Genomic DNA, 25,730 nt, shown 5'->3' on the forward strand with positions numbered 1-25,730 from the left:
GATGAGGTAGGGACCAAACAGCAGTCCTCGATGCAGGTTTCTTGCTGCTTGTGGTGCTGCCAGCATGCTGCAGGTGGAGTATGAAGACACAGAGCCTGCCCCAAAAGGCTCCCCATCTAATCCTTAGACGCCATTATGACTAATAAATGATAAAGTGATGAAGAAAAGACGTTAAAAAGATGAGGAAAGACCAAAGGAGACAGCAGTAACCCTGCTGACTTGCTCAGCTCTGATGCAAGCTCCTTTTGACAATTCAATTACAATGCAATGCTAATTACTGAGTTGATGGTATTGAGCGCCAAGGCAGAAGGGCACTACAAGAAAAGGATATTGATAGGGGAAGGTGGCAGCAATAGCACTTCTCACCCAGAGAGATGCCAAACTGCATCAAGGGAGCACTGAAAAGGAGCCAGATCTGGGGTGGAGTGCGGCAGGGAACAGTAACGTTGGATGACAGCTCAGAAAGGGAACGATAATGAATGTGATAGTCGTCTGAAACAGAGGCTGATCTTGCACAGGCAGAAGGCAATTAACCAGGAGAGGGCTTCAGAGCCGGGCTGGCACAGATGCCTCTCTGCTGTCAGCCCTTTAAAAGCCTGCAGCTGGGTGTTTGTACTTCTCCTCTCAAATCTGGTGTTCCCAACTGAGAGCAGTCACCACAGTGGTCACGGACCAAACCCAGACTTCTGACACACCAGGAAAGAGCCGAGGGGCTGGTCCTTAATCGGGTGAAAGCCATGGAAGGGTTAAAGTCAATCTGTTGTGCCTCAAGTCCCATTGCTCACTGCAACATGCAGAACAGTGCCTTCCCTGAAAACAGGGTCACCAACACGCTCACTTTCACTAATTTCATATTTAAAGCACGGCTTCTCAATCAAAGAGATGCTATTACCCACAAAGCAGCTTAAATTGTCCCTTAGATTTAAATACAGCCTGTTGCATAAAACATCTTTTTATCAGTTTCACTTAGGGCTGACAAGCGCTCCCCCGCGCACGTCCTTTTAATAACGTCAGTGCGCTTCACAGAGCCCTTAAGTGCATTCCTCTGGGAAGCAAATACCCTTAAGGGCACCTTTTGTCATTGTTAGTTTTCTCCAGCTGCTGAAAAGGGACTGTGCTGAGAAGCGCTGGGCTCCTATTGCATCACATTGCATTTCGGGAACAATGCTCTGCCTGCAGTTTCCAGGAGGTAGGTGGAGGGTGCCAGGCTGGAAGAAACATCCTCAGCTGCTGTGCAGGGCACAAGAAGGGATATTTTGCCCACTGTCTGGGCAAAAGAGGGATATTTCCTCCAGCCCACTGTCTGCCCAGTGAGAAATGCATGTTTGGTCTGCGTCTGGGTATTGGCAAGAAGAAATTTAGAGCATTGCCGTGGCAAGGGCAATGGAAGGTCTCTTCCTCCCCAAGGATACTGTCAGCACCTACAAGCTTGACATGGGGACTAACTGCTGCAGCCCCAGTTGCCCATTCTTGGCAAAGGAGAATCAAATCCCCCTAGCCTGCGCCCAGGTCACCGTGTTACTTATTGGACATCAAGTGATGCGCTCTTCCACAGAGCAAGAGGCACAAAGTTTTGAGGTAGCTTGGGGAATTCATTTGGGTGTAGCACTTTAGCGCTTCAAGAGGAATCAAAGAGAGAAATAAGACTAATTTTATAGGGAGAAGATGACAGAAGCAGTGTTACCTTGTGGTTAGTGCGCTGGTCTGGCATTTGGGGAACTTTGGTTTACTTTGGCTTCTGCAGATGGTCTCGATGGGTGACAACTGGCCAAAATGTTGGTCCTCTGTGGTTTAGTTTCTCCATCTGCCAAGCGAAGAGAACAAGACAAATGAACTGATGAACAGTGCTGCATAAGAGAGAGATTATGTGGTTAATTAACAATGGCAAGAGTTCAAGGTACAGGACTTTCACGGCATTTTCTCTCAGGCCACAGCACTCTCCTCGCTGCATGCCGGAGGGCTGGGTCAGGAGCAAGCCCAAACCCTCCTGCTGCCAGCAGCTCGGTGCTGGAGCTGGCTTCCTGTGCAGCTCAACCGTCCGCGCGCCGATCCCAGCCTGGCTTTGTGAGCAGGCTTGATTACAGCATCACAGGCACTGCCAGCGACCGAGGACCAGACAGAAAAGGCATTGACTGCTCAGGCTGTTAAAAACTGCTCGCTGCTGGCACAGCGAACTCGTGTGGCATCCAGACATTGAGTCGGACTTCTCAGCAGCTGCTGTGCATTAAAGTTGGAGATGGAAAGGATAGGAAATACAGGAACCTTTTTTTTTTTAAACTCAAAGGAAAGGAGTTTTTTTTAAAAGACAAAAATAACCCCAAACACCAAAATAAACACAAAACCCACAAACCTCTATATTTTAAAGACATCCATCAGAAACGTACTGGAAAATCTGTATTGCCTGCTGTTTAGTTAAATGGCTCCCATCCTGTCATTAGCTGCTAGAACTCGGTTTATCAGAAGAACTGTGCAGCTGTAGAACAATTGCTTTCAGATTAATGCCCGCAGGCTCTCTGCCAGGGAGCTGTGCTCTCCATCAATTTTTGACCATCTATGCCCCCTTTGATGCTTTAGGTTTTTTTTTTTCCCCCTCCCTTTCCTGAGCTTCAGGCTGACTTTTGCTCTCTGGGATTAGGAGGTGGCCACCTTCACCGCTCTGTGAGGAGGGTTTTCACCCGAGTCTCCAAGCCCAGGTTCCAAAGCATTACAATTGCTTGTGAAGAGATGCTGGGAGCTTTGAAGTCTCACTGCAGTTGATGGATGTGCCAGGCAGAGATCAGACAACCAAGAACAGTGAGAGACTCAGCTGCGAAGCCCACTTACCATGTACTCCAGCCCACGTGCCAGGGACTCCTTGAGACCATCCTGTAACTGGCCGGCCACCGATGCAAATGAAATGTGTTTGCAGCTAAAGTCCAGCGAGCAGTGTCACAGCACTCTTTTGGGCGAGGGCTGAGGCTTGGCAAGGCCAAAACATTGAGAAATCAATTTTCTATTCTTATTTTTCCCTTACGAAGAGAATTTCAAAGTCTCTGTGCATCTTCCTCTGCTTCCCGGCGTAGCCAACACCGCCTGCCATACTCCCCTGTGCATCAGCGCCCCCGTTACCATTGCAGAGGTGCAGAGTCAACACAGCGGGAGCATAAACCGGACAGATTGGGGTTAGCACCAGCTACAGTGGCTAAGTGGACTGACGGATGCTTTTAATAACCACAAATGCTATTCTCGGTGCTGATAATTTAACAGTTATCACCAGATACAGAGGGAATTGAAACGAATTTGAGTACTTACTTTTCATCTATGCCCGCCTGCTGCCCGCTGGCTCGGCTCTGGCTCCGGCTGTTACTGCAGGGAGATACCACTGCCTCTCAGCAAAGACTCAGAATCCACCATCGCTTGATTTAACAGCTGGAATATTGCAGTCTTCTTTCTGCACGTGGTCATCCAAGGTCCCTGAAAAACATTGCAAGCTTTTACGTTTTGATTTTCGTTTTGGCCCAGAATAAAACCTCTTCATCTCACAAGCAAACACCACAAAACACAGGCTGAGCTAAGTTACATCATTAGTCACTTGGTTAAAATGCCTTTTTTTTTTTTTAGAAAGCTGTCCAAGTACGTGTGAATTTTTCAAACACACAGTGGGTTGCAGTGTTCCTTTTTTGTCCAAGAGAGATGTTAAGGCCAATCATGAATGGTGGAGTAGCCCCTCTCCAGGTTTGGGTGAAAACCACAGGGACGCCACAATCCCCCTTGTGCAAGAGCCAGAGCCGCAGCTGCCCAGCCGCCGCTCCAGCCTTCCTGCGTGGAAGTGGCTGCCCTCCGTGTGAGCAATTGGGGTCTCCATAAAGACCTTTTAAGGCAGCAGAAAGCATTGCACTGAAAGGTTTCAGGACAGCAGAGACATTGGGTCTTCGGAATTTATGAAATTTTAAAGGCTTTTTCCCACCAGTTTTGAACAGCATGGGTCCAGTAAATCTACTTCTACTCAGGCTCTGAGCACTGCAGAAACACCCGTAAGGCCCTTGGCCAGGCGGCTAACACTGCGGGCTTTTAAGCATGCGCGGTGCTACAGCAAGAACGACCCGAAAAGCCGAGGCAGGGGCCACAGAATCAAGAAATCTGGCAATTGCAAGAGAACAAATGTGAGGTGAGAGACTAACTGCGGGAGCAAAGCACGCACAGCTCTGAAGGCAGAAGTCGTTCCCGTTACCGGATAAGCGCAGCCAGAATAGGACAAACATTGCACCTCTGCGATTAATACCCGCAAAGCACGCAGGATACTGGCTCGTAGGTGATGACGTTTCAGTGGCTCATCAAATCCATCAGTTGACGCCCATCAGCGGTGCCACGGTGGCTGCCTGAGCTCGCACGACCACACAACCGGGCAGTGGGCAGCAAGGAGGCAGCCACCGCGCAGCCAGGGCAGAACCCGCCTGCCATCGGTCAGGGCGGGCGGCTGGCAGATGGCACCGCACCACCAGTTAAACACCATCGCCTTCACATGTGCGCTCGTAGCCCGCAGATGGGACTACCTGAGAGCAGACAAGTCAGGACTTGGCTACAACTGATCATTCCTTCAGATTTCCCAGTCCTGCCTACGTGCACTGGAACTACAAGTTCCCGGGGCAAGTCAGGCAACAAAAGGTTCATTAAAATAAAGTGGGTTAAAAGGTCACCGTTTTGCTTCGCACAGACGACTGAAAGGGGCAGGGAGAACCCAGCTTCCAGGCATTTACTATTGTATTTTTCATTGCTCTCCAATAATTTGAATTTTTGCATTCATTAAATCAGCATTATCAATTCTCAACACTACCGCTTGCCTCATTTCCTCTCTCGTACAAGATCTCAATTTATTCCATCCAAATCCTCAGAGACAGCTTCCTGCGTCCCTATTCTAACCCTCTTTAATGTTTAACTCTTCTCCTGGTACCCCCCAAACCTCCCAAGGAGCAGGGGTCACTAGACTTGCTGCCCTGTGGATCCCCAGCCCTTCCCTCTCTGAACGGGGAAGGAACAGCCTATTCCCCCGCTCTCCTGCGCTTTCCTTCGCCCCCCGGGTCCGCTTCTCCACCGGAACCCCCCCGGGTCCGCTTCTCCACACCTCAGGCATGAAGTTGATCTCTCAGCTCTTGCAAAGGGGAGGCGAGTTTTTGCACAGCCTGTGGACACGACCCCATCTCCCCTCCACTGGGATATTTTGCCGTTGTCTGTTTCGAAAGAGAAGGGAAATTGTGTTTGGAACATTGAAAGCATCTTAAAAATGAGGTGACATTGTCGCTGCCGGTGCTTCCATGGCAACCTGCATTTGTTTCTCAGAGCTGTTTCATAATAATTAATACACCACTTCCATTCACGTGGCCCGTGTTCAGAGCACACGGCACAGCCGCCCCCCTCCCCTCTTTCCCCCCCCAGGACTTTCTTGGGTCGCATGAAATATTTATACCAAAGAATCAGAAGAAATAACTTTTCTGGTGTGTTCTGGCCACCGGGACAAAGCGGTGCCACACAGCCGCCCGATCGCCCCTTTGCTAACCCAGCCAGCAGGAGCACATTTGCTGACGGTAGCCGGGCAGAGCCCGTAATGACATCCCTCCCACGCGGCGACGGGGCAGCCAGAGGAGCCCCAGGACGGAACAAGGCAGGGCTTGTTACACAGTCACAGCAGCGAATCCAGGACTCTCCTCTTGATGTACCGGCACACACAAGCTGCCCTGCCTCGCCACGCTGTGTTGACGTGTCTAGACGTGGCCAAAAGCGAGGGGATTCGGGGAACTGCACCAGCGAAATCCTCAGGTGCAGAGAACTCGCGTATCTCGCCTCCCCCCCCCACTGCAGGCTCTGGGGGAGCGTGCAGCGGAATGTGGGAGGGCGGCGGGGAGAAGCGGATCAAAGATGCGGTCGCCCACCACGGCAGTAAAAGACAAAGCCGCGAGCGGAGCCTGCAGGTGTACCGCCTCTGGGCTGCGACCCTGCCAGATCCCGCACGCCAAGAAGGCGGCTCTCAGCTGGCAGAACCTGGGTAGGGATTGCCAAAGAAAACTCAGGTGCCGCAAGCTGTAGCTAGGAAAGATTTGGTAGGTGCTGCTCCATAGTCTGAGCTCCAGCAGGAAGCCAAGGGGGTTCGCTGCTCCAGCGACAGGGATACATAAAACCAAGTGGTTGGGCCCAATATAGCTATCAAATATCCAGTGGCACTTTCACAGGAGGAGGAGGAGGGTGAGCCCCAGGGTCCTGGCTGAACTCCAATTTAGATAATTCTATTCTGCCAACCTTCATTCTTTCTGCAGCTTCAATTGGATACGGGATTTGGAGGCTTTTCTCTGCCGAGATGTATTTCTGGCTCTTTTTTCTGCTGACTAGATTCTTAAAAAAAAAAATAAAAAATCACAAAACAAAACAACAACAAAAACCCACCAACCCTTCATGTGCAGCCTGGCCTGTACCCCACCAGCATCAGGCTGGGAAGAAATCAGTCATCTTCATAGGCTCTGAAATGCGTTTCATGAAGGCACTCGCACATGAAGTCTGCGTCCCTGTCACTCGCTGTCCACATCCTTCCACAAACAAGAGGCTCTGCCACGGACAGCTTACAGATACTGACCTGCTCCATGGCCAGAATCCTGACATCCTTCACCAGACACTGGAGAGATCCAGAAGTGTCGGACACTTCCTAAAGAGCCTCCTAAAGAGCCTGGCATCGCAGACGTGCAAGCCAAGAACTCTGCTCTCCCTTGTTGACCTTTCTTCTGCTGAGTGAAACGCTCGAATGGGGGATATTAAGTGATCAACAGCAAGCGTAAATTAGGGTAGCGAAAGGGAGAGACCTCTCGCTGGAGCTGTGCCTCGCTATCATTTAAACAGCCTTGAGAGGCTTAATTGTAGGCTCTGGCAGAGTACCGACAGGCTGCTTCACCCCGCGCTCGTGTAGTCACAGCTACGAGCGGGAACTGCCCCAGCTCCTGGAGTCACACGGTCATTCACTGCCTTGCAGTGCTGGTGTAACCGAAACATTCCCATGTCCCTGGGAATTATAGTGAAAAGACGGCTGATAAATCTCAATTGGCTGAATATACAAAACCCCCTCAAGTCCCAGACAGTGTGTGTTTGTTTTCTCGCTGCTGCAGCTCCTTGTGTTCTTGCTGCTGTGGCTCCTGTTGTCAGAATCCATCAGGAGTTTTCTCTCTGTATTTTGCTGCGCTGGGAGCACGTGCAGCTTGGATTCTGCTCGGTCCTCTTTGATCAGCTTAATTTGAAGCTGCAAAGCAAGGGGCCAAAATCCCAGGAGTCGGGAATTGTTCCTTTGAGCCTGCCTACGAGCCTCTAAGAGGTTAATGAAGAGATCCCCAAAGTTGCAACAATTGCATGGACAGTCCATGAAGTGCAAGAGTTTTCCTCTATCAAATGGGCAGAATAATCTCAGCTCTCTCCCACCTGATGATCTCTCACGAATCTTTATGAGACTGACAGGGCTTCTCCTGGTGCTACATGTCACAGGAGACATCTCAGATGTCCTCATCCTCTTCTCCCTGCTGAACAGTGCTTTCATAGCAGACGCTTCCAAAGCCCTTCTTAGTTCTGAAAGATAAAGCAGCAGCTTTTATTTCTTCATGTCAGCAATCACCCTTTCCAACTCTGCTTTTACATACTGACTACTTTGTTTACTATAAAGAAGGTTCTTTCATTGTGTCCTTTGTTCACTTGAGGTGTAGCTGCACCAAAGGGCGTGCGTCTGCTCCCCTCCTTTTCTTTTCTGACTGTTCACCTCTGGCAGAGGAAAACCTCTTGATATTCCTCCTCTTACCACGCTTCCTTTTGCAAAACACAGTTTTCATCCCTCTGATGAAGCAATGAGCTAGGAGTGTCTACAGGGACTTGCAGCATTATTAGTGCCTAAAACCCAGCAGCTACACGCAATGCTTTACTCAAAGAGGGTTTTGTTTTGTTTTCAATTCTAAAGTTAAACATCCGGTCTCCTAACAACTACAGAACTTGGTAGCACGGTGACAACGCCCTTCCTACAAGGCTCTCGAGGGTTTTTCTCAAGGTTGTACGTTATCATCCTCATTTTAAATAGGGAAAAAAAGTTCAAAGCGCAGACAGGTTAAATGCTTTGCCCGAAACCACAAAGAGAGTGAGTGGCAGGGTTGGGAAAACTGAGGTCTCTACTAACCCTTGATACTACCGACCATCATTTCAGGAAAATCAAAATGTTAAGCTAGATTCTTGATGTCCTTTCCAATTAGCTTTTAGTAGAGGAAAATAGTCAAAGCGCGGGATTCAGTATTGAAACACTGTCACGGGCTCTGGCTAGCCTGCAGGTAACTTGCCCCTACGAGATCGGATCAGAAAGGCTCAGCAGCATGCCTTAAACCTAGAATTAATAGAGAAGATCATCCTTCAGCTGGAGCAAAGGGATGCCCATCTCTTTTGGGGAAGGTACCTGCTGGTGCCATTCAATTCAATTACACCTGAAGATCGTATACGGGCAACTGCACACAGAGGTTTCAGGATGACACCTCCCACCCCAGTCGCACAGCAAGGTGAGGTTTTGCAGCACAGGTTATTGCTAGACACTTCTGATTGCACATCACTTCAGCACAGATTATGGGTGTAAAAACATAGCACCTGCTCATTTCCTCTGCGTATCTCCCATGCATTAATTGAGCTCTCAGGAAACTGTGCAGCGCAGCCCTTTGGGCTGCAAAACACTACACACCGCCTTCAGTCGGAGGCTAATTTTCAGGTGGGGATACAGAATGAGGTGCCCGTGCCTCATTCTAGGAAGCACAGTAACCGATGTAATTGCTCCCACTTAATTAAAAAGGGTGACCTTTTGGGTTGCAGCTGTCCTACGGCAAAACAGCTCTTCCCCCAAACTCATTGTTTAGGATGATCAAGCAGAGTGTAGTAGAGAGCACCAGTGCAAATCATCACGAGAAGGTAATTGTGCTTTCACCTGCTGTTACAGAGACAGGTTTTCTACTCAGGCTTGCAGATGACCTTCTCCAATCAAACATTAACTTTGCAGCAAACAATCATTAGGGAGCATTTGCAGGCTTTAATAATTAACACTTTTATTAATCCACTGACTCCACTTCAAGCAACAAGTCTCTCCAAAATTAATTCTGTTGCCATTGAGAGGAGAAAGAAATGAATACCATTTCAAGGCAGAGAAGGAAGAAGGTATTTAGATTCCACTGCACTTTCTAAAGGTACTGGATCTGCTCCTAGAACTGTAATTATGCAGCTTATTAACTGAACTGCCAAACATAAGGCTAAGTAATTTTCAAAGCCTGGACTTTGAGAAATAGTATTACTGGCTGCCATGCAATCCAAAATCCAATCAAGAAAGACCACAAACTTTCAACAGGCTGAAACTCCATCAGCTGGTTATTGGCTGCAAAAAGCAAGGGAAATGAAGAAAGAAGTCCAGCTAAGCAAATTACCTCGTTAGAATAAAGGCCCTGCTTCTCTAAGGAGCCAAGCAGCGAGTGGAGGGAGATGTACATCTTCAGAGCTGTACTGCATAGAAAGCCCAGCTGGGAGGGAATAACTTCTGCCTGTCAAGCAAGATATCTCAGCTCAGTGATTGCTTCAGCTTGTGGGAGTTTGCAGTTGTGCTGAGAGCCCCAGGAATTTTAAAGGTCAAAACAAAAGCAACAGGGACCCCAAAGCATGCCGTTGCTCAGTTGCCAGTGATGGTTTTGAATCCCTGTCCAATAGCTCTTTCAAGTGCTATCACAGAACAAATAAAGTTGCTGTTTCACAAGCTTACTAGAGAGTCAACCAGATCAGCCAGACAAACTGGGAAGAAGAGTATGTCTTACTCTTACATGTTTTGCTTCCTTGGATCACCGTCTACTTCAGAGCAGGGCAGGCACACAGCCGCTGCAACTGAAACACAAAGAAATGCAAAGCAGACTCAGCCAACGGCAGAAGGGAATCAGTACTGAGGTGGTTAATGTAACTACTATTAAAGACACAATGCTGAAAAATTAAGGAGGAGGTGCTGAGAAAATTCTGCCGTTTAATCCTTCTCCCTCCTATGTCTTCCCATTATCTCTCCAGATCAGTGTCTATGGGGTGAGAAGCTGCCGCACCATTTTTTCAGTTAACCCCCCCCTTTTTACAGCAAGTCACAGTGACAGGGCTGGGAGCAGAACCTGGGCTCGCTCAGGGCTTTGCAGAGCTCTGCTTGAGCCACCAGATAATGGTCCCTTTTGAGTGGTTTGGTACATGTGGGATAATTGAACGGGCTCCCTCTGCAGTGAATAACTCTTGCTTTTGTGTTTGAATACTTGAGGAGCGTTTTGACTTTCTAAGTATTGCTGCCATTGAGAAACACAGCATGAAAATCAGACTGTTAATGCATTACATCGTGCCATAAAATGTAGTAAAACTCATGGTTTCGATTCCTCCAGCTTCTCCCCGTCAATGCCTAAGTGGGGGTCCTGCTGTTCTCCACTGCATTACTACATTTCCCTCTTTTTTTTCTTTAGCTATGGTAAATCAGAAACAAATTAAAAAGAGAGGGACCAGAAGATATCAGAATCTTTTGTTAAAAATATGCATATATTTAAGTTTTCCTTTTATTGTTACTAAAGTTTTGCTGCTGTGGGCAAGATAAGACATAGGAAGCCGCCAAATATTTTACAAAATATCTCCCAGAGAAATTCCCACCTGTAAATTATTACATGCAGCCTCTGCATTCCTGTATTCCTGAGCCCAGTGAAGTCCCCCTCAGAAATACCGAACGTTTTAATAACGCTTTAAAATTTTAAAGCGGCAATAAACATGCAGCAAGCTTTAAAATATTTCCCTGAGAAGCCAAGAAACAAAAATCCCATTTTACAGATGGGTAACCAGGTAGAGAAGTTAAACGATTTTTTCCAGGATACATACTCATCATGAGGAAGATGGTATTACAGTTACCATCATCCTGGTTTCTGGTCATCATTCAAAATTGGTCGTGACCCTCTGAAGCCGAATACGCAAAATAACGTTTTTGTAGCAAATCAAAGCAGACTCGGTGCTTCAAAAGCAAAGCATGAATGGCAAGACTGCTCTTGGAGAAGGAATAATGTTAATTTGCCGTCAGCCAAGCCTTTGTTTCAACAAGTACAACTTGGTTTTAAATAGGCTTTAAACACAAAGTAGCTGCACGAACACACCACCTTGCAGTATCTGCAGTCCTGGGGATATGGGTCTCCTGATTAACTATAAAGCCTAAGAAGACACGACCTCTACGCAAGGCTCTTCCTGCAGCAGCTAATGGTCTCCCCTTCCTCTACACAACTGCCTGTTTTCTCAAAGCTTGCAGGAACTTGTGTACCTTCAGCATTACTGGTTGACTGCTAGCTTTACTTGAAACTGATGTAAAAATTCAGCTGAAGCAGCCAGCCAGCCATTTATTTTTATTTCCATATGAAGACCAGGTAAAAGAGAGTAGGAAATATACTTTCAAATTTCTCTATTAGAGGTACAAAATTAAGAGTATTGGGCTTTATCAGTCTGCACCTGTAAGGCGCAGCTACTGGCACTCAGAAATATATGTTAAAAAGATTACCTACAATGCATAGATTTTTTTTTTTTTAACGTAATGGCAACACACAGGTGAATAATACTCACCAAAATTCAGCCAATTCAAACAGGCATTTGGAAAAAATGTGTCCTTGTGAAACATTAAAGGGATAATTTGTACCTGGTAAGCCAGGTGGCCACTGATGGAAAGAGCCTTAAGGTCTCACTTTGCTGCAAGCAGGTTTGGAAAGTTGTGCTAATGATATGTAAAAATGCCATTAGGAAAGGTCAGGTCCATTTTTATACTCTGCACTCACACTGATGTACTGACTCCTCGGAGCAGCAGCCGTGAATCTTTAGACGTAGTGGCAGTTTAAGCCTGGATTGCTCGGTCTTATTCAAGTTGCCAGCTCTGCCGAGGGCTTGAACCTGCCCAAATTCACGCAGCAAGATGAGTTTTGCGAGGAGCTCAGGTTCCATCTGGGCACCAGGATATGCACTGAGCTCCTCCGCCAGCCGGGACCCGGCAGAGCGGTCTTTGAGGCGCTGGAGGAGGGGAAGCAAACCCCACGTACTTGCGTCTCGCTAGCCAAGCTGCGAAACGGGAACACCGCTGTGCTTCTCGTTTGATTGATTTCTCCCCTCTTCTTCTGCAAGTCCACTCAGGCTCTGAGCACTTCAGGGCAAAAAGCCCCCTTGTTGTCTCTACACATACGACACAAGGCACAAATGCTCTGAGTTTGGTCCAGACTTGTGAGCACTACTTATAGATTACTAATGGAAGTAATAAAAAAAAAAAAAAGGAGTTAAAAATAACTAAATGGAAGAGGGAGAGCGGAAAAAGGGAAAGCAAATTCATTCCATAATCCTCCTCATCTTCTTAAAAGAATAACCTCCCACCCACGGGCCCGCTCAGTGGTGCTGTACAGCTGCGTGGCGATGCACACTGTACACACCAAGCAACGAGACAAAGCACAGAGTTTAAAGGAGCCAGTGTGGAGAATTGCATTTAAATTAGGAAGCCAAAGGAATGAGCTAATGAAGGTCAACTCCACAACAACAGGGTGTTGATAGGACATATTACAGCACTGGTGAGGTTTCTCCCTGGCCCATGTTAGAATTTGATATAAAGTATTAATTTGTCTAAGGTTAAAAAAGAGTATTTGTAAACATAGAGTATTTTTAACGTAGTAACTTTCAATGCTGGACATCTTTACTATAAATTGAACTCTAATGAGAAGAATTACTCTCAACAGAAATCTAAACCAGCTCCTCCACACAAGTCAGCATACATCTTGTACCCCTTTGCAAACAGAGGAGAGGTTCAGCAACTTGGTTTTATCCCTAAGTCTTCAGATACTGGATCAAAAACTAGACTTTGGTCCAGAACTGAATGATTTTTGCCTGCATTTCTACATAATACCTTTCTTTTAGGGAAGGTGACAATTCTACCTTTTGGATAGCAAAGACACAACAGTTTGTAGGATATCGTGAACAGCCACGGATCTTTGAAAGATATTTAAGCGGTAGTATTAGTGCTCCTGAGGGAAAAGAGCTCCTGGCAAAGTGCAGCTGAAGCAGGCAGACACCCAGGAAAGGCAGCTCAGCAGACGAGTACCGTCACCACGGACAGAAGATGCGTAAAATACTGTAGGTCTATATACGGGGGGAAGTTTCCTGTATTTGCATCAAACTTCAACCAAGGATCTATATTGCTTTGGTTTCTGCAACAGAAAGGCTTCTGGATATGGAGAATAAAGCAGAGCTTTCCTTCTTCCCTTTCGTTGAATCTGTGTAGTCTCAGGGAGAATGTTTGCATATTGATTACACTTTTATTATCACACAAATCCACGTATCTGAGAGCTCTGACCTTCCCAAGATGAATTTCCTATTCTTTCACATAACAGAAAGACTAGAAAAAAACCATTCAGATGCCCGTTTGAAAAGAAATGGATTTTTTCCCAGGGTTTTTAGTGGCCAAGCGATGTTCCCTACTTGCTCTCTGAGCGGGGCCAGGCTCTCCCCAGGCATCCTGGGCCCTCTCGTGGCTGTTTTGGAGAGGACACAAAGTGCTTTTGCTTTCAGCAAGTTCTCACTTTCAGAAAACTCCCAAGACACGTTCTCTTCAGGCCCTCCAGATCTCAAATATTTTCATTAAAATTGAAAACTGCTGTCAACCACAACGTTTCATTTCGGATCCAAATTTACTTGGCATTTAGGGCTACGTGGATTTTTTTTTTTGCTTTGAAGCTAATAGCTGACAAAAGACTACTTCACTTCTATTCCCCCCCATCCCATCAAAAGAGTTCAATATTTTAAAAGCTCAGTCTTTAAGGATGGCATACGATGAGGCTTCATCACAGCCGTGGGGCCCTCCAAAGAGCCCCAGCGGCTTTGCAGGCAGAAACGCATTCCCACGCGTAATGGATGCACCCTATATAATCACTTTGGTTTGCTTTTTGATACACAGGACTAAAAGCAGATGAAGCATCAACCTTCTCATGATAAAAATTGCTTGCAATTATTCTATACGGCAGTTAATTCATAGAAAGGTCTAAGGGAAAAAAAACCCCACAACCCTACGGCTATTTAAAAAAAAAAAAAAAGAAATTACAGATAAACAGATGTTTTTAAGTGACAATACACCTGACGAAGTTACAAAAAATAGAGAGACTGCCTAAAAAGATCATCAAGAGACCAAATTGTTTAGTCAAGGTTAATGAAAGTTAGGATATAGTGGCAAACGCATGAGGAAACAGATTAGATTAAGTGAGCCATTATGGAGATAAAGATTGTAAAATGCTGGTTATTTCAATCTTGTAAGGATCCCTTGGTTTTAGCACCGTCTTAAACTGTCTTTAAAATGCTTGTCATGCATTTTGCATAAAGAATGTTTCAATCAGACTTCGAATGGAATGGCTTGAAAGCAAAGGATAGGAAAATTCACCTGACGCCGACACTTGGTTTATGGTCAGGGTACAGCATCACAGCTGCGTGTGTTAGGAAAAGGAAATGGTTAAGCTTTGGGGTAGAGCACGAAAAGCTGCATTCCCCACAAAAACTGTACTGCTCCTGGAGCATTTCCAGAAACGTAAAGACAGCAGGCTACCCTTTCACTAACTGCCACTATTATTTTATTATAATCCAACCATTACTGTTCATACCAGCTAAATTTTGATGGGAAATAATTTCTTGTTAATTACGTAAGACATACAGTGTAAAGATTTTCATTGTAAGCAGTAAAAGCCAGTATTTTCTGAACCTGACAGCATGCACTACAACAGCTTAATTACCACTCCGAGGGATTATAGGTAAATGAGCCACTCACATTTGAACTTGAGTGAAATGGATTCTTGCCCTTTTTTCTGCCTATTCCCCTTTATTAGAAATGCTTTAGTCAAACCGTTGTGTATTGTTTTAAGTGGATCATAGATGCTGATTCAATTAAGATACTGTGGCATCTCAGATTTCATTTTTATGATCTATTATAATCACTGGCTGAAGGTCTATTTCCGACCTTGACGTCCAAATTGCGATACAAGAAAAGGAAGCGTCCAGTAGTAAAGAAACACATCCCCCGCCGCACACTAACCCCTACGTAAAAGTTTAATAACCATTGAGCTTATGACTAAAACATGCGAGGTTTAAAAAAACCCAGAAAAGAAAAAACCAGGGGATCATTTTGGCGCACTACAGTGGTGCTTAGTGCTGGCAGCACACAAACCTGTGTGGAGGTGGACTGCAGACCGCTGACTCTGGGTTAGGCTCTTCCCTCTCTCGGATGCTAATCTCGGGAACAGTCTTATTCTCAACAGCAGGCACTACTGGCAAAGGAGAAGGGTTAAACTTGTTTTATAGAGTGTTTTCTATCAAATACTGTTGGAATGAGTCCGATTTTTATTTGCAAGTGCAAAAAATCCACCTGTTGCATACAAATATCATCAATAACAGCATATTTGGAGCAGCCAGCCCCTGGACGGAGTAAGGGCAGGTGAGGAAATGCCAGAAGGCTCCTTTCTTTTGGTCGAAGAAACCGTCTTGGAGCCAGTTACTCTAGTGTGGAAATCCAGCGTGCTTAAGGCTATGCTGGGGTAAGCAAGCAACTTCCAAATCTGATTTTAACAATTAAGGAATAAAAAAGGAAAAAAAACAAACCACAAGTTCGTTCTGCTTAACACACTTGTGAGGAAACACTACTTTAAAGTAGATGGAAGTTCACCTGCTTTCCCGCACTGACATTGGTACGTCCAGCTTCATTTCCAGCTGCCCACAGAGGACGTTTCAGTCAAAGCAGCAATTTTGACTTTCTGGAAGTTATTTGATGAAGCAGGACTGAGTTCAATACAGGCATTTAAGCCCTCCCTTCCCCATCACCATGAAATATGCAAAGAAAGGGGAGCTAGTTCATCTTCGCATAGTTATAGAATAGATTCTATGAATAAATGAACCTTTGGTTAAATATTAAAAATAAAATTACATACTGCTTTCCACTCTACTTAAAATTTTAGTGAGGATAAACCCCGAGGTGCTCGAAACCATTATATATAAGCCCTGTCTTTCCATTACCTTTTTTCCTAGACTTACGCTGGCTGGAAAAAGTTCTGGCCACTTCAGTTTTTCTTTGGCAGATTTCTCTAGAGTATTGATTCTGCAGTAATATTTCAAAATTGACTGTAGAAAAAACAAAATATCCTAGGTGACCCTTCTGCAGTCTTACATTCTTAAATTCCCCATATATTAATCTTGCAAGTACAATTTATGATGAGTCATTAAGATATTTTCCATTTCAGACATTTAAATATTTAAAGATCCCGAGGCTGGCTGGGATAAGATTTGAGTGCTTAAATTATTTCCTTCCACTCACTCCACTTACCCTTCATAGCAGACCAGTGCCTGCAAATACTTTCACCTTTCCTAAAGGAATACATCCATTTGAACTGAGGAGGGTACTAGAGAACGCACCTTCTGCTGCACGGCAACGTGACCTGTTAAAAGTGCAAACTTATCTGTGATGGATTTTGAATTTTTCCTTTTAAAGTGGGAAGTGATCTATGTGTATGTCAGACTGGGGGTGGCTTGAGAAGAAAGAAAAAAAAAAAAGTTTTAAAAAAATAAATCAATGTGTCCTCGGGGAACTGGGAGGTTCTGGCAGTGCTTGCAGCAGAGCCACAGAATAGTTGAAGTTGGAATTTCTTGGTACCTGAAAAATTTAACCCGGAGGTTTAACTGCTGCGGGTTGAAGTAGAAGTTGGAATAGACACAGTCAGAGAAGAACACCCGTATCAGGACCAGCTACGGCAGTAGGCAAAGCAAAAGATACACAAAACAGCTCTTTTATCCTGAACACAACTGCAGGATTCCCAATAAAAAGATATACAACAGGAACTACAAGAATTGTTGTGGCTGCTACAAGAATTAAGCAGATACTGAAAACCAGGGACAAGTTGTTCTTTTTGTCTAGACAAGGACAATGCTGAGACCTCCAAATCATCCACCTCTGCTTTGCGTAAGGAGAATGGCTGAAAAGAAACACAGGCTGAATTTAAAGACATACTTTTGCAATTCTCAAGAAATTTTACCTTTTTTTTTTTTTTAAAAAAAAAAAAAGCCCACAGACAGGGTAACTTGCAAAGTTTTTACATCAAATACAAAAAAACCCATCTGTTCTTCCTCCTGTTTCACAGGAGTGAAGTTCTGTTGCAAGAGAGAAGACTTACCTGGAATAACTGAGTGCTCTTTAAACAAAATGTGTTCTTTATAGCAGGCTAAATCAGGTCAGTTAAAAAGGCAAAAAAAATTATTTGTTTTTTAATCTGCAAGAAAATGTTTATTCTTTGTAAACCCCACAGAAAAAAAGAATGCAGCCAAGACCAAGTATTGAACGAAAATTGTGCCAGAGTAGGCAGCAAAATGGGGGAACCTCAACACAAAAAGTCAGTGACAATATTTCATGTTTTGCACAAAGATGAAAAACCTATGACATTTCTGAGTAACACTTTTATGGTGACAATTACACAAGATGATTCAAAAATGCAAATGACAGCAACATGCACACCTGGCTAAAGCTAGAAGTTTTATCCCAAAAGAATATCTGTGATTAAAATGATGAAACTTTAATACTTCTATTGACTGGCGTGTCCTACTTCTTTTTTTTTTTTTTAAATAAGGCATACAAGCCAATTAACATGAAACTTTTTTTAAAAATTCTTTTCTTTTAAGAAGAACTTTGTCCTTCCAGAGTCCACTGCATGTTTGCAAAATCAGAATCTTGGGTTTATAATTCTGCTAATTTCCAACACAATTTTGCTTCCCACCCCCTCGGATCCCCACCCTCGGAAAAATCTGAAACGCTTCAGGAGTTGCCAGTGCAAACACTTTCTATCAATGTATAATATACATTTTAGCTTAAACCTTTGTGCAGTTTATGAGTTTCCTTTAAAACTCCTTAAAAACTCCTTGGCACAACGGCTGAAAAAGATTCAGCTCCATTTAAATTGTCAAAGACAGGGTGACATGAAGTGTAAATCACAGTTGACTAAAATGAAAAAACCCAGAACTGCAGCTTTTATTAGCCAGCTTTACAGTCTCTTGTATACAGTACATTGCACAGTTCCGCCTTCACAATAACGCTTCCTGTATTAATATTGTGCCTTCCACGATGCAGTATAATCAAGGCAAGTTACAGAACACTGCTGAGTTTATATCAAAATAAACAGAAGATGTAACCTTGGTTTATAATGAACATCCAAATTACCATGTACAATTTGCAGTAGACTCTGTAATGAGCTTGATATATAAGCTAGATGACAGTGAAGGGGGAAAAAATAGTTTAAACTATCAAGTTTCCTCTTGAAATGTCTTTTCCCAAGGCACTGTGAACAAGACTGTTAGCAATTCTCAATGACTAAAAACACCAATGGGAATATAAATATTTCACACAACAACCACCGTCACATCATCTATTCTCTTATTCTTTCCCTTAAACAACGCCCCTGAAATTTGTTTGGTCCTTTGAGGGGTGATCAAATTATCTTCTGCAACATCACATATTTGTATTTAATACATCTATAAATCAAAGCTTTGTTAGATTATTTAACCCTTTCACTGTAAAAACTAAAGGTTTTTCCTCACTATTTCTCAACGAATCTGCAAATTCAACTCGATTATTAAAAAAAAAAAAAAAAGAAAGGGTTCAAAATCAAGCAAAGCCCTGTATTTTTCAAGAGGAAACCATGCAAGAGTACATAAAAAGGCAAAATTGGCTACTTGAAAACCAAGAGTTGTTTTTAATGCATTGGCCAAGGAAAATAAATTGCAAAGTTCTGTGAGGTTTTCTAAAAATTTACAAGAAAAACTGATGGGCAGTTCTAGTCAATCCAGATGTTCTTTTATCCTGTTTTAAATGACAACGAATACAGTCTCACACAATACAATTTCATCTTGACTGCAAGAGACACTCCCGTGTGATGCCTTCAGCATGACAAAATTACTGGGCAAAAAGAAAATTGGCATTCATTTCTTCAAGGGCTGATAAACAGAGGCATTGGGATCGAGTCCAGAAGGGCTGGTCTCCACAAATTTGGAAGAGTAATGTGGGGAAACAGGACTCAGAGTGCTGGTGGCTGCAGTGTATGTTATGCTGGGCATTACTGCCATAACTTCTGCAATCTTCTGTTTTAGGTCCTTGATTTCCTGATCTTTTTGAATGATTTGCCCTGAAAACAGCAAATAACATCACTTAGAACCAGCAGCGTGTTTTCACCCTCCACCAACTGTTCGATGATAAGAGCTGTCGAAGCGAAACACCCAGACGACATTCAGCGCTCTAACACGACATCAGTGAAAGCACAAACCCACGTAACTCCTGGTTTGTGTTGAGGAACTGCGGTTAATTACCTCCCGTTACCATGTACCACAGCTAGACATCGCGCTTCCATCAGACTTCGCTGTTCGGATTCACAGCTGCCCCATACCAGAAGATTATTTCTACGGATCAACTTTTTTCTGCATTTTTCTGTTCACATTTTACAAGCACCTCACAGGAGCACAAGTGTTTGCTTATTAAATGCGTTATTTACTTTATTTCCCAAACTGTCCTATTCTCACCATTTTTCTAAAGCCCCTCTGTGCGCACACAACATCACTACAGCAATTTATAAAACTACGTAAAGAGAAACACCAATGAAATGAAACAAACAAAAAAAAATCTCGCTCTAACCAAATTTTCCTGCAACCAAGCAGACTTCCGCAAGGAAATTAAACAGGTACTAAATCAAAAGGTTATTTAATTTTGCTTCATGGTTTGCACAGCTGAACAAAGGACAGCCTGGGCAGGGTTTATATTGGCTTCATGCTCCCTCTGGTGGCTGCAACACCAGCCCAACACAGACACCAGCGCCCACGATTACCTCGCCAGTGAGAAGTTTAAAACAGGTTGGGTTATTTTTTCCCCACACACATTTGGGCTGTATTTATTTCAGGAGTAAGAAAGTATTATTAGGATTCAAGGAAAAGGGCTTAATAGATGGCAACTGTTATTTTATCTTCTGGCTCTTTAAAAGAAGCTTTCCAGCTTTAGGGTAATGGTTTATAAAAATGTAGAAAATAGTAATAAATTAAACGCCCGTCTTGACGTTTATTGTCTTCAGTTCAATAGCTTGGGGAAATTAGGTCAACTGATCAGCTGGAGTGCTCAGGCTCACATTCCCAAAGCTGTAAAAGACAAAAACCCACTGAAAGCCGAAATGCTGAGTGGAAGCCAGAGCCCAACCTTAAATAAAAAGGTAAGATACTCTTTCTGTCATATTTTCGCAATTTCAGACAGTACTACATGTTGAATTAAACTACCCCACATTACCTTGGGCAATCTCAAGCTGCCGTTTTGCATCTCCTAATGCAGAGAACAGATCCAGCTTGATTCTCGTCTCTGCACTCAGGCTGTTCTCTAAGTGCTGTGTTTTATCCTGCATGGCTGAAAGTGCTGACATTAACACCTCCGTATCCTTCTCGTTTTCCTTGTACTTCCGCAGTTCCTGCAGGAGTAATTAGGACAAGTGTTATTCTCATCGACTTTACACATGAGATACACCGAAAAGTCTTTCTCTTCCCCACAGCACACCACTGGGCCTGGTATTAATACTGTAAAATTAAAATGATGGTTAATTAAGGACGCTGTAATATTACCTCCAGTAATTATACATGGCCATCATACAAGTGATTAAAGCCATCTTGTACAATGCATAATTACAGTGCGGTGAGCAAGTACCATTTACTCTGCTTCTCAACCCTCTATCATCCGTATTGAGACCCTCCACCCAGAAATCCTCCTCAGCACTTCCAAGTGCCAGCTAAGCAGCCGCTGAGTTCTCTTCGCCAAGCTGCGGAATACAGAAACACTTCCCACGACCAAAATGGCTAGAATGGGAACGGATCTCTTGCTAGACAGTTTAAAGTGATACTAAATAAACACTGCATTTGAAGCTATTTCAATTGGCTGATGAGAGGGATTTCTTTATCTCAGAATACTTCCCACATTGAACCTAACTGTGCTGCAAACCCAGAAATTTAGCAAAGAGAAACGGAGGGAGCAAGTTTTCTGCCCATAAAAGACAGGTACTTTGTGGTTGGGAAGTACGCATTAACCTTTTGAGTAAGGAAAAAAAAAAAAAGAAATACTACACAGAAAAAAAAAGTTCTGTACTTTTAAACAAAGAAACAATAATAACACAGGGGAAATATTAATGACTATAACAAATAGGGTTTTTTAAAGTTTGAAGATGCTAATAAAATTAAAAAGCTTGATTACAGCGGGTTTTAATTATTTGAAAGCCATGCTCGTATTCTCCATAGATAAACCACACTTGTTTTCAATGGTTTGGTAAACCCAGGAACAACAAGGCTGCGTATGTTATTTGGAAACAAGTTCACAATAACACCAGGTGGATTTTGAAGAGTGTCTTAAAAAACCACAAGACATTAAAAATACACATTCATGCAAATTGTCAGTTGACAGTCCGAGTACAGCTTTAGGAACAGACATTTTAAAGGAATAAGGTCGACTTCAACTCACACATTTGAGTTCTTAAACTCTAACATGCCAGACAATGTGTCTGCTACAAGTCTGCCACAATGTACTTTCAATATTCAAGCGCTTTCACAAAAAAAAAAAGTATGTCTGGCCAGTGATTAAGACTGTATTGAGTACGCAATCTCACTTGCTATCAGTGAAATTTATAATGACACAGACTGGCAACAAGCTCCTCACACAGACAAAAAATGTTGTTGAGCGGATTATATTCTCCATCTACCCAGACCACTGGTTCAGGGAAAAAAATTCTGATAATATAAACAATTGAATGGTGTGGAGCTGCAACTATTAACCTTTCTCATACCCAGTTTCTTACAAAGCCTGATGCAAGACATGCAAGACAGACAACTGAAGAGCATAATTCCTGAAGGTGTTGATTGCCTCTCATGTAGATCTACCAACTTCAGAGGGCTGAAAGCACTCATTGTGATGCTGATCTAAGTCCCTGGTGCTTTCTCATTACCTGAACTTTCATTTCTAGTTCTCGTATCTGATCTTCTTTCAGCTTTATGTCAATTGTTAGCTTCTTGCACTCTGTCTCCAGCTCTCGGATACGATTTCGTAAAGTTTCAGTACATTCTCCTCTGCAGAAAAAACATTAAAAGAGAAGAAGATGAAATAAGAATGAGGCTGTCATTCCTGAACTGTTGATAATACGGAAATTAATATAAATATTGAAGGATAAAAAGAGAAAGCTAACTTTGTTCTTTTCAGCAAGATAATTTCCCTCATGGCAACAATGCAAAAAGCTGCAAAAAGTTACCCACCGTTATGCCTCAAGTATTAGGAAATTTGGAATATTTATGAAATACGGAGAACAGAAAAGCAGATATAATTCTTTTTAGACATTTGGAGCACTGCAGATTAAAGTCATCCACACTTGTGCCATGCTTTCATCTTAAAAAACCTCCCACCTATACACCTGTGTTACTACTTGAACCACCACTGTGCTGAGCACTGGTAGTCACTGGCTAGAGCAGAAAATGTTCAAGACGTGAGATCAAGACAGTGTTTTGGCCAACATCATTGCATGAATCCTTCATTCATAGTCCCCACATGAAAGGGGATGTTCCATTTTTTACAGCAGACTGACCCACGCAGGGTACAACATCTGTTAGCACAATCAGGGTGCAGCAGATAATTGAGAGTATATTCATCCTTTACACCCTGTAAAGGTAACGTAGATGAGTACTGAGACTTAGCTTTGTGGAAGGAGATCTTCCAGTCCTCCCACTGACTTTTTTTTTTTTTTTTAAATCAAATAGACTACTCCTTTATGTGCAGAAGAGTAAAAAACGCCTCCCCAAATCCCCCCAAAACACAATTCAGTGGCGACAGCTACATTTCAGTCATTTTCTGGAACTGAGCTTACTTCTGGGGTAGAACAAAGTACCTTGTAGCAGCAGCAAATGCAACAGCACGTGCAGCTGTTGCTTCTTCCAACTTCTTTCTCTTCTTTTCTTCCATTAATTGTTTTTCTACAAAGGCTCGTGCCTCCTGCTCTGCCTTTAGTTTCTTCTCCAACTGGCTGATCATTTGTTTGTCTTTTTGTTTCATTTGTACAGCGTTGTGTAATCTGGAAGGTAACAGGTATGGGATTTAATGGAGGATTTTACTTACTAAAAATAAATTGCTGTGAACGGTCCCAAATGAGTCTTGCTGGATTTGCAGACAAGTGCCTCAAATTTTGTAGAGTCTCAACATAATAATTCCCCTTTACCAGACTACAGGCATCAGCAACTAATTTACACAGCTGTGTAGAAACACATACTTGTTCTGAAGCAGTTCATTTTCTTGCCGGAGCTGTCCGATTTCAGACCGAATTCCCCGCTCTGTGTTAGTCAGAGAACTGATCTGACTACGTAGCTCCTGTTCGACCTGCCTGCTCGCTTGCAGGTCAGCCTTTAACTTTTTAATGTCTTGTTCCAACCTAAGAAAGACAATTTCAAAAGACAATTTCAACTTTATTTCCCAGTTACCCAAAGGTTCAAGCACATTATATAAAAATAACCAAAGTAAACATCCTACCATCTGCCAACCCCCCAAACCCTTGATTCTTAAAATAATAGATGCTCAGAAATTATGTGTATCCTTGCTAAATAATAACAAGGTTTTATATAACTACACATACATAGCTCCATGTATAGCTATACACACACTTCATAACCTCCCACAGGAATTTTGTTTTCTGCACCGCAGAGTTGTAAAACAAATCCTATGGAATTCTATTTTTCCTCTTCAAGCAGAAGTGAAATGGCTAAGTCTGAGCAGTTGTAAACAAGGACAGGCGCACGTACGAACAAATTTCACTTTTCCCAACAAATTATGAGTTTCATTTGTTAGTTATAGCTGAGCTAGGGAGCATACTGCTGAATTCTCACCTAAACTTTTTTTTTCTTAAAGTACATGATGTGCATGTTGAATAAAGAGTATGTGTTAAGTCATCCACAGTTCAGGAGTCAGTGAATTTAGTTTTAATTGCTCCTGAACAGAGACCATCTGCTATACGCTTAATTGTAGCTTTAGAAAGTTCTTGAAGACTCATGCGAGCTTATTCGTTGTAATATTTTCAACCAAAACTGGTTAAGTAAAGCACAAATTAATAAAGAGAAGCCCCCAGCTTACCTTAATTTTTTCCCCACATTTTCTAAATAAGATTATTAGTTCGTAGAATTAAAAAGACATCACAGGTGAATAATCAACCATTTTCATGAGCACTGTGTTACATACTTATTTAAAGCAAATATGCCTCTCGGCCATTCACACATAATCCTCATTTGCTCTGTCAGTTACTGATTTAAAAGTTTTTAAATTGTTCATAGAGAAGATATAGATGGTTTTATTTCCTAAAGTTACATACAGAATTAGTGGTAGTGGAACATTAAGAGTTGGGGAAAACAGTCACAAAAGCCAAAATGAACTGCCCTTATTGACGTTAACTAGTGCAGATGAACAGTTAGAGCTTTTTATCCTCACAATGAAAACATTTAGCTCTTCTGGGCTTCAGTGCAGGAAAACGTTAACCAAAACTGCTAGTGAGAGATGTAACGCCATGAGGCATAACAACGTCCTGTGTGAACAGATCAGGAGGTTAAATGTAGAATCAAACTTACGGAAATTCATAGAAGTACATCTGTAATAGGCTAAAACTGCACCAAAGAGGTTTACGGGGTAAATTAACAGCAAGAAACAGCCTATAAAGGAGCGTGGTCTATAATACACTTGTTTAACTCACATGCTCAGATGAAAGCACTTTCTACAGCTGTACTAAGCTCTCGTTCTAGTTATACTCAAACTGCCCTACTGGTAAGATGAATTCCTTTTAATATAGTATAAATTGCGGTCAAATGTACCTTTAAAAAGAAAAAAACCCACCAATTTATACTCAGTAGGCAAATAGTAGTAGTACAAAGCAAATACACACTTCATATTGAAGACCACAAATCATTTCAACACTTTGTACTCTGCTGTAGGAGGAAAAGAATTTGCAAACCTAACCGAATATTCATTCAATCATGTAACCATAGCACACAAACCAAAAATGGAAAACCCATCGGCAGACGTTATTAGGTATGTATTTTTACCATGTTCAGTAAGTTAAGTGATAGAGCTGGACAGTCGTTGGGCGATGATGTAACAGTTCAATTTAATCTTCCAGTAAGCAGTAACTGAGTGTTTTAGAAAGAGCAAACATTAACTGAAGAGAGTAAGATGCTGTAGGAAGCATTAACAGACTGTTGTCTGCCAACAGCTGACTGGTTTTAATATAGCTTTTCTGAAATAGGTGAAAAAACAGTTGGTGGGACAATGCAAAGGAACGCATGTAAATCACACACACTTTACCTAGACAAGTATCCATAAATAATTTCAACATACATCTCTAAGATAAAGTGGTAACTCTGAAAATAAGACAGCTGTAAATGAAAGCCTTTCCCCTATAACTAAGACTATGTCAAACTTGCTGAAATAAGATATACCAGGATTTGTTTGGGGTATTTAGCATTCCAGGAAAAGCAGCACTGATCAGGTAAAGCCCAAATAAATCAGAGGTGCTGGCACAGGACAAGCTGAATTTGTATTTTTGGCAACAGAGTACTGACATTAGTTCAAACTTCTCAAAGCA

General features: G+C 43.0%; 1 protein-coding gene across 1 annotated transcript in view; it reads right to left on the reverse strand.

Annotated features, from left to right (window-relative positions):
• Positions 1-18,063: 18,063 nt before the first annotated feature.
• Positions 18,064-25,730, reverse strand: part of TMEM57 (transmembrane protein 57) — a 28,967-nt gene continuing 21,300 nt past the window's right edge. The window contains exons 7-11 of the mRNA XM_009882235.1: positions 23,379-23,537; positions 23,001-23,183; positions 22,071-22,191; positions 20,378-20,552; positions 18,064-19,235 (exon numbers count right to left, since the gene is read on the reverse strand). Of these exons, the coding sequence (XP_009880537.1) occupies positions 19,033-19,235; positions 20,378-20,552; positions 22,071-22,191; positions 23,001-23,183; positions 23,379-23,537 (841 nt within the window). The 3' untranslated portion in view covers positions 18,064-19,032. The remainder of the gene's footprint in view (positions 19,236-20,377; positions 20,553-22,070; positions 22,192-23,000; positions 23,184-23,378; positions 23,538-25,730) is intronic.

Source organism: Charadrius vociferus, unplaced genomic scaffold (genome assembly GCF_000708025.1).
Source record: "Charadrius vociferus isolate BGI_N301 unplaced genomic scaffold, ASM70802v2 scaffold613, whole genome shotgun sequence".
Lineage (NCBI taxonomy): Eukaryota > Metazoa > Chordata > Aves > Charadriiformes > Charadriidae > Charadrius > Charadrius vociferus.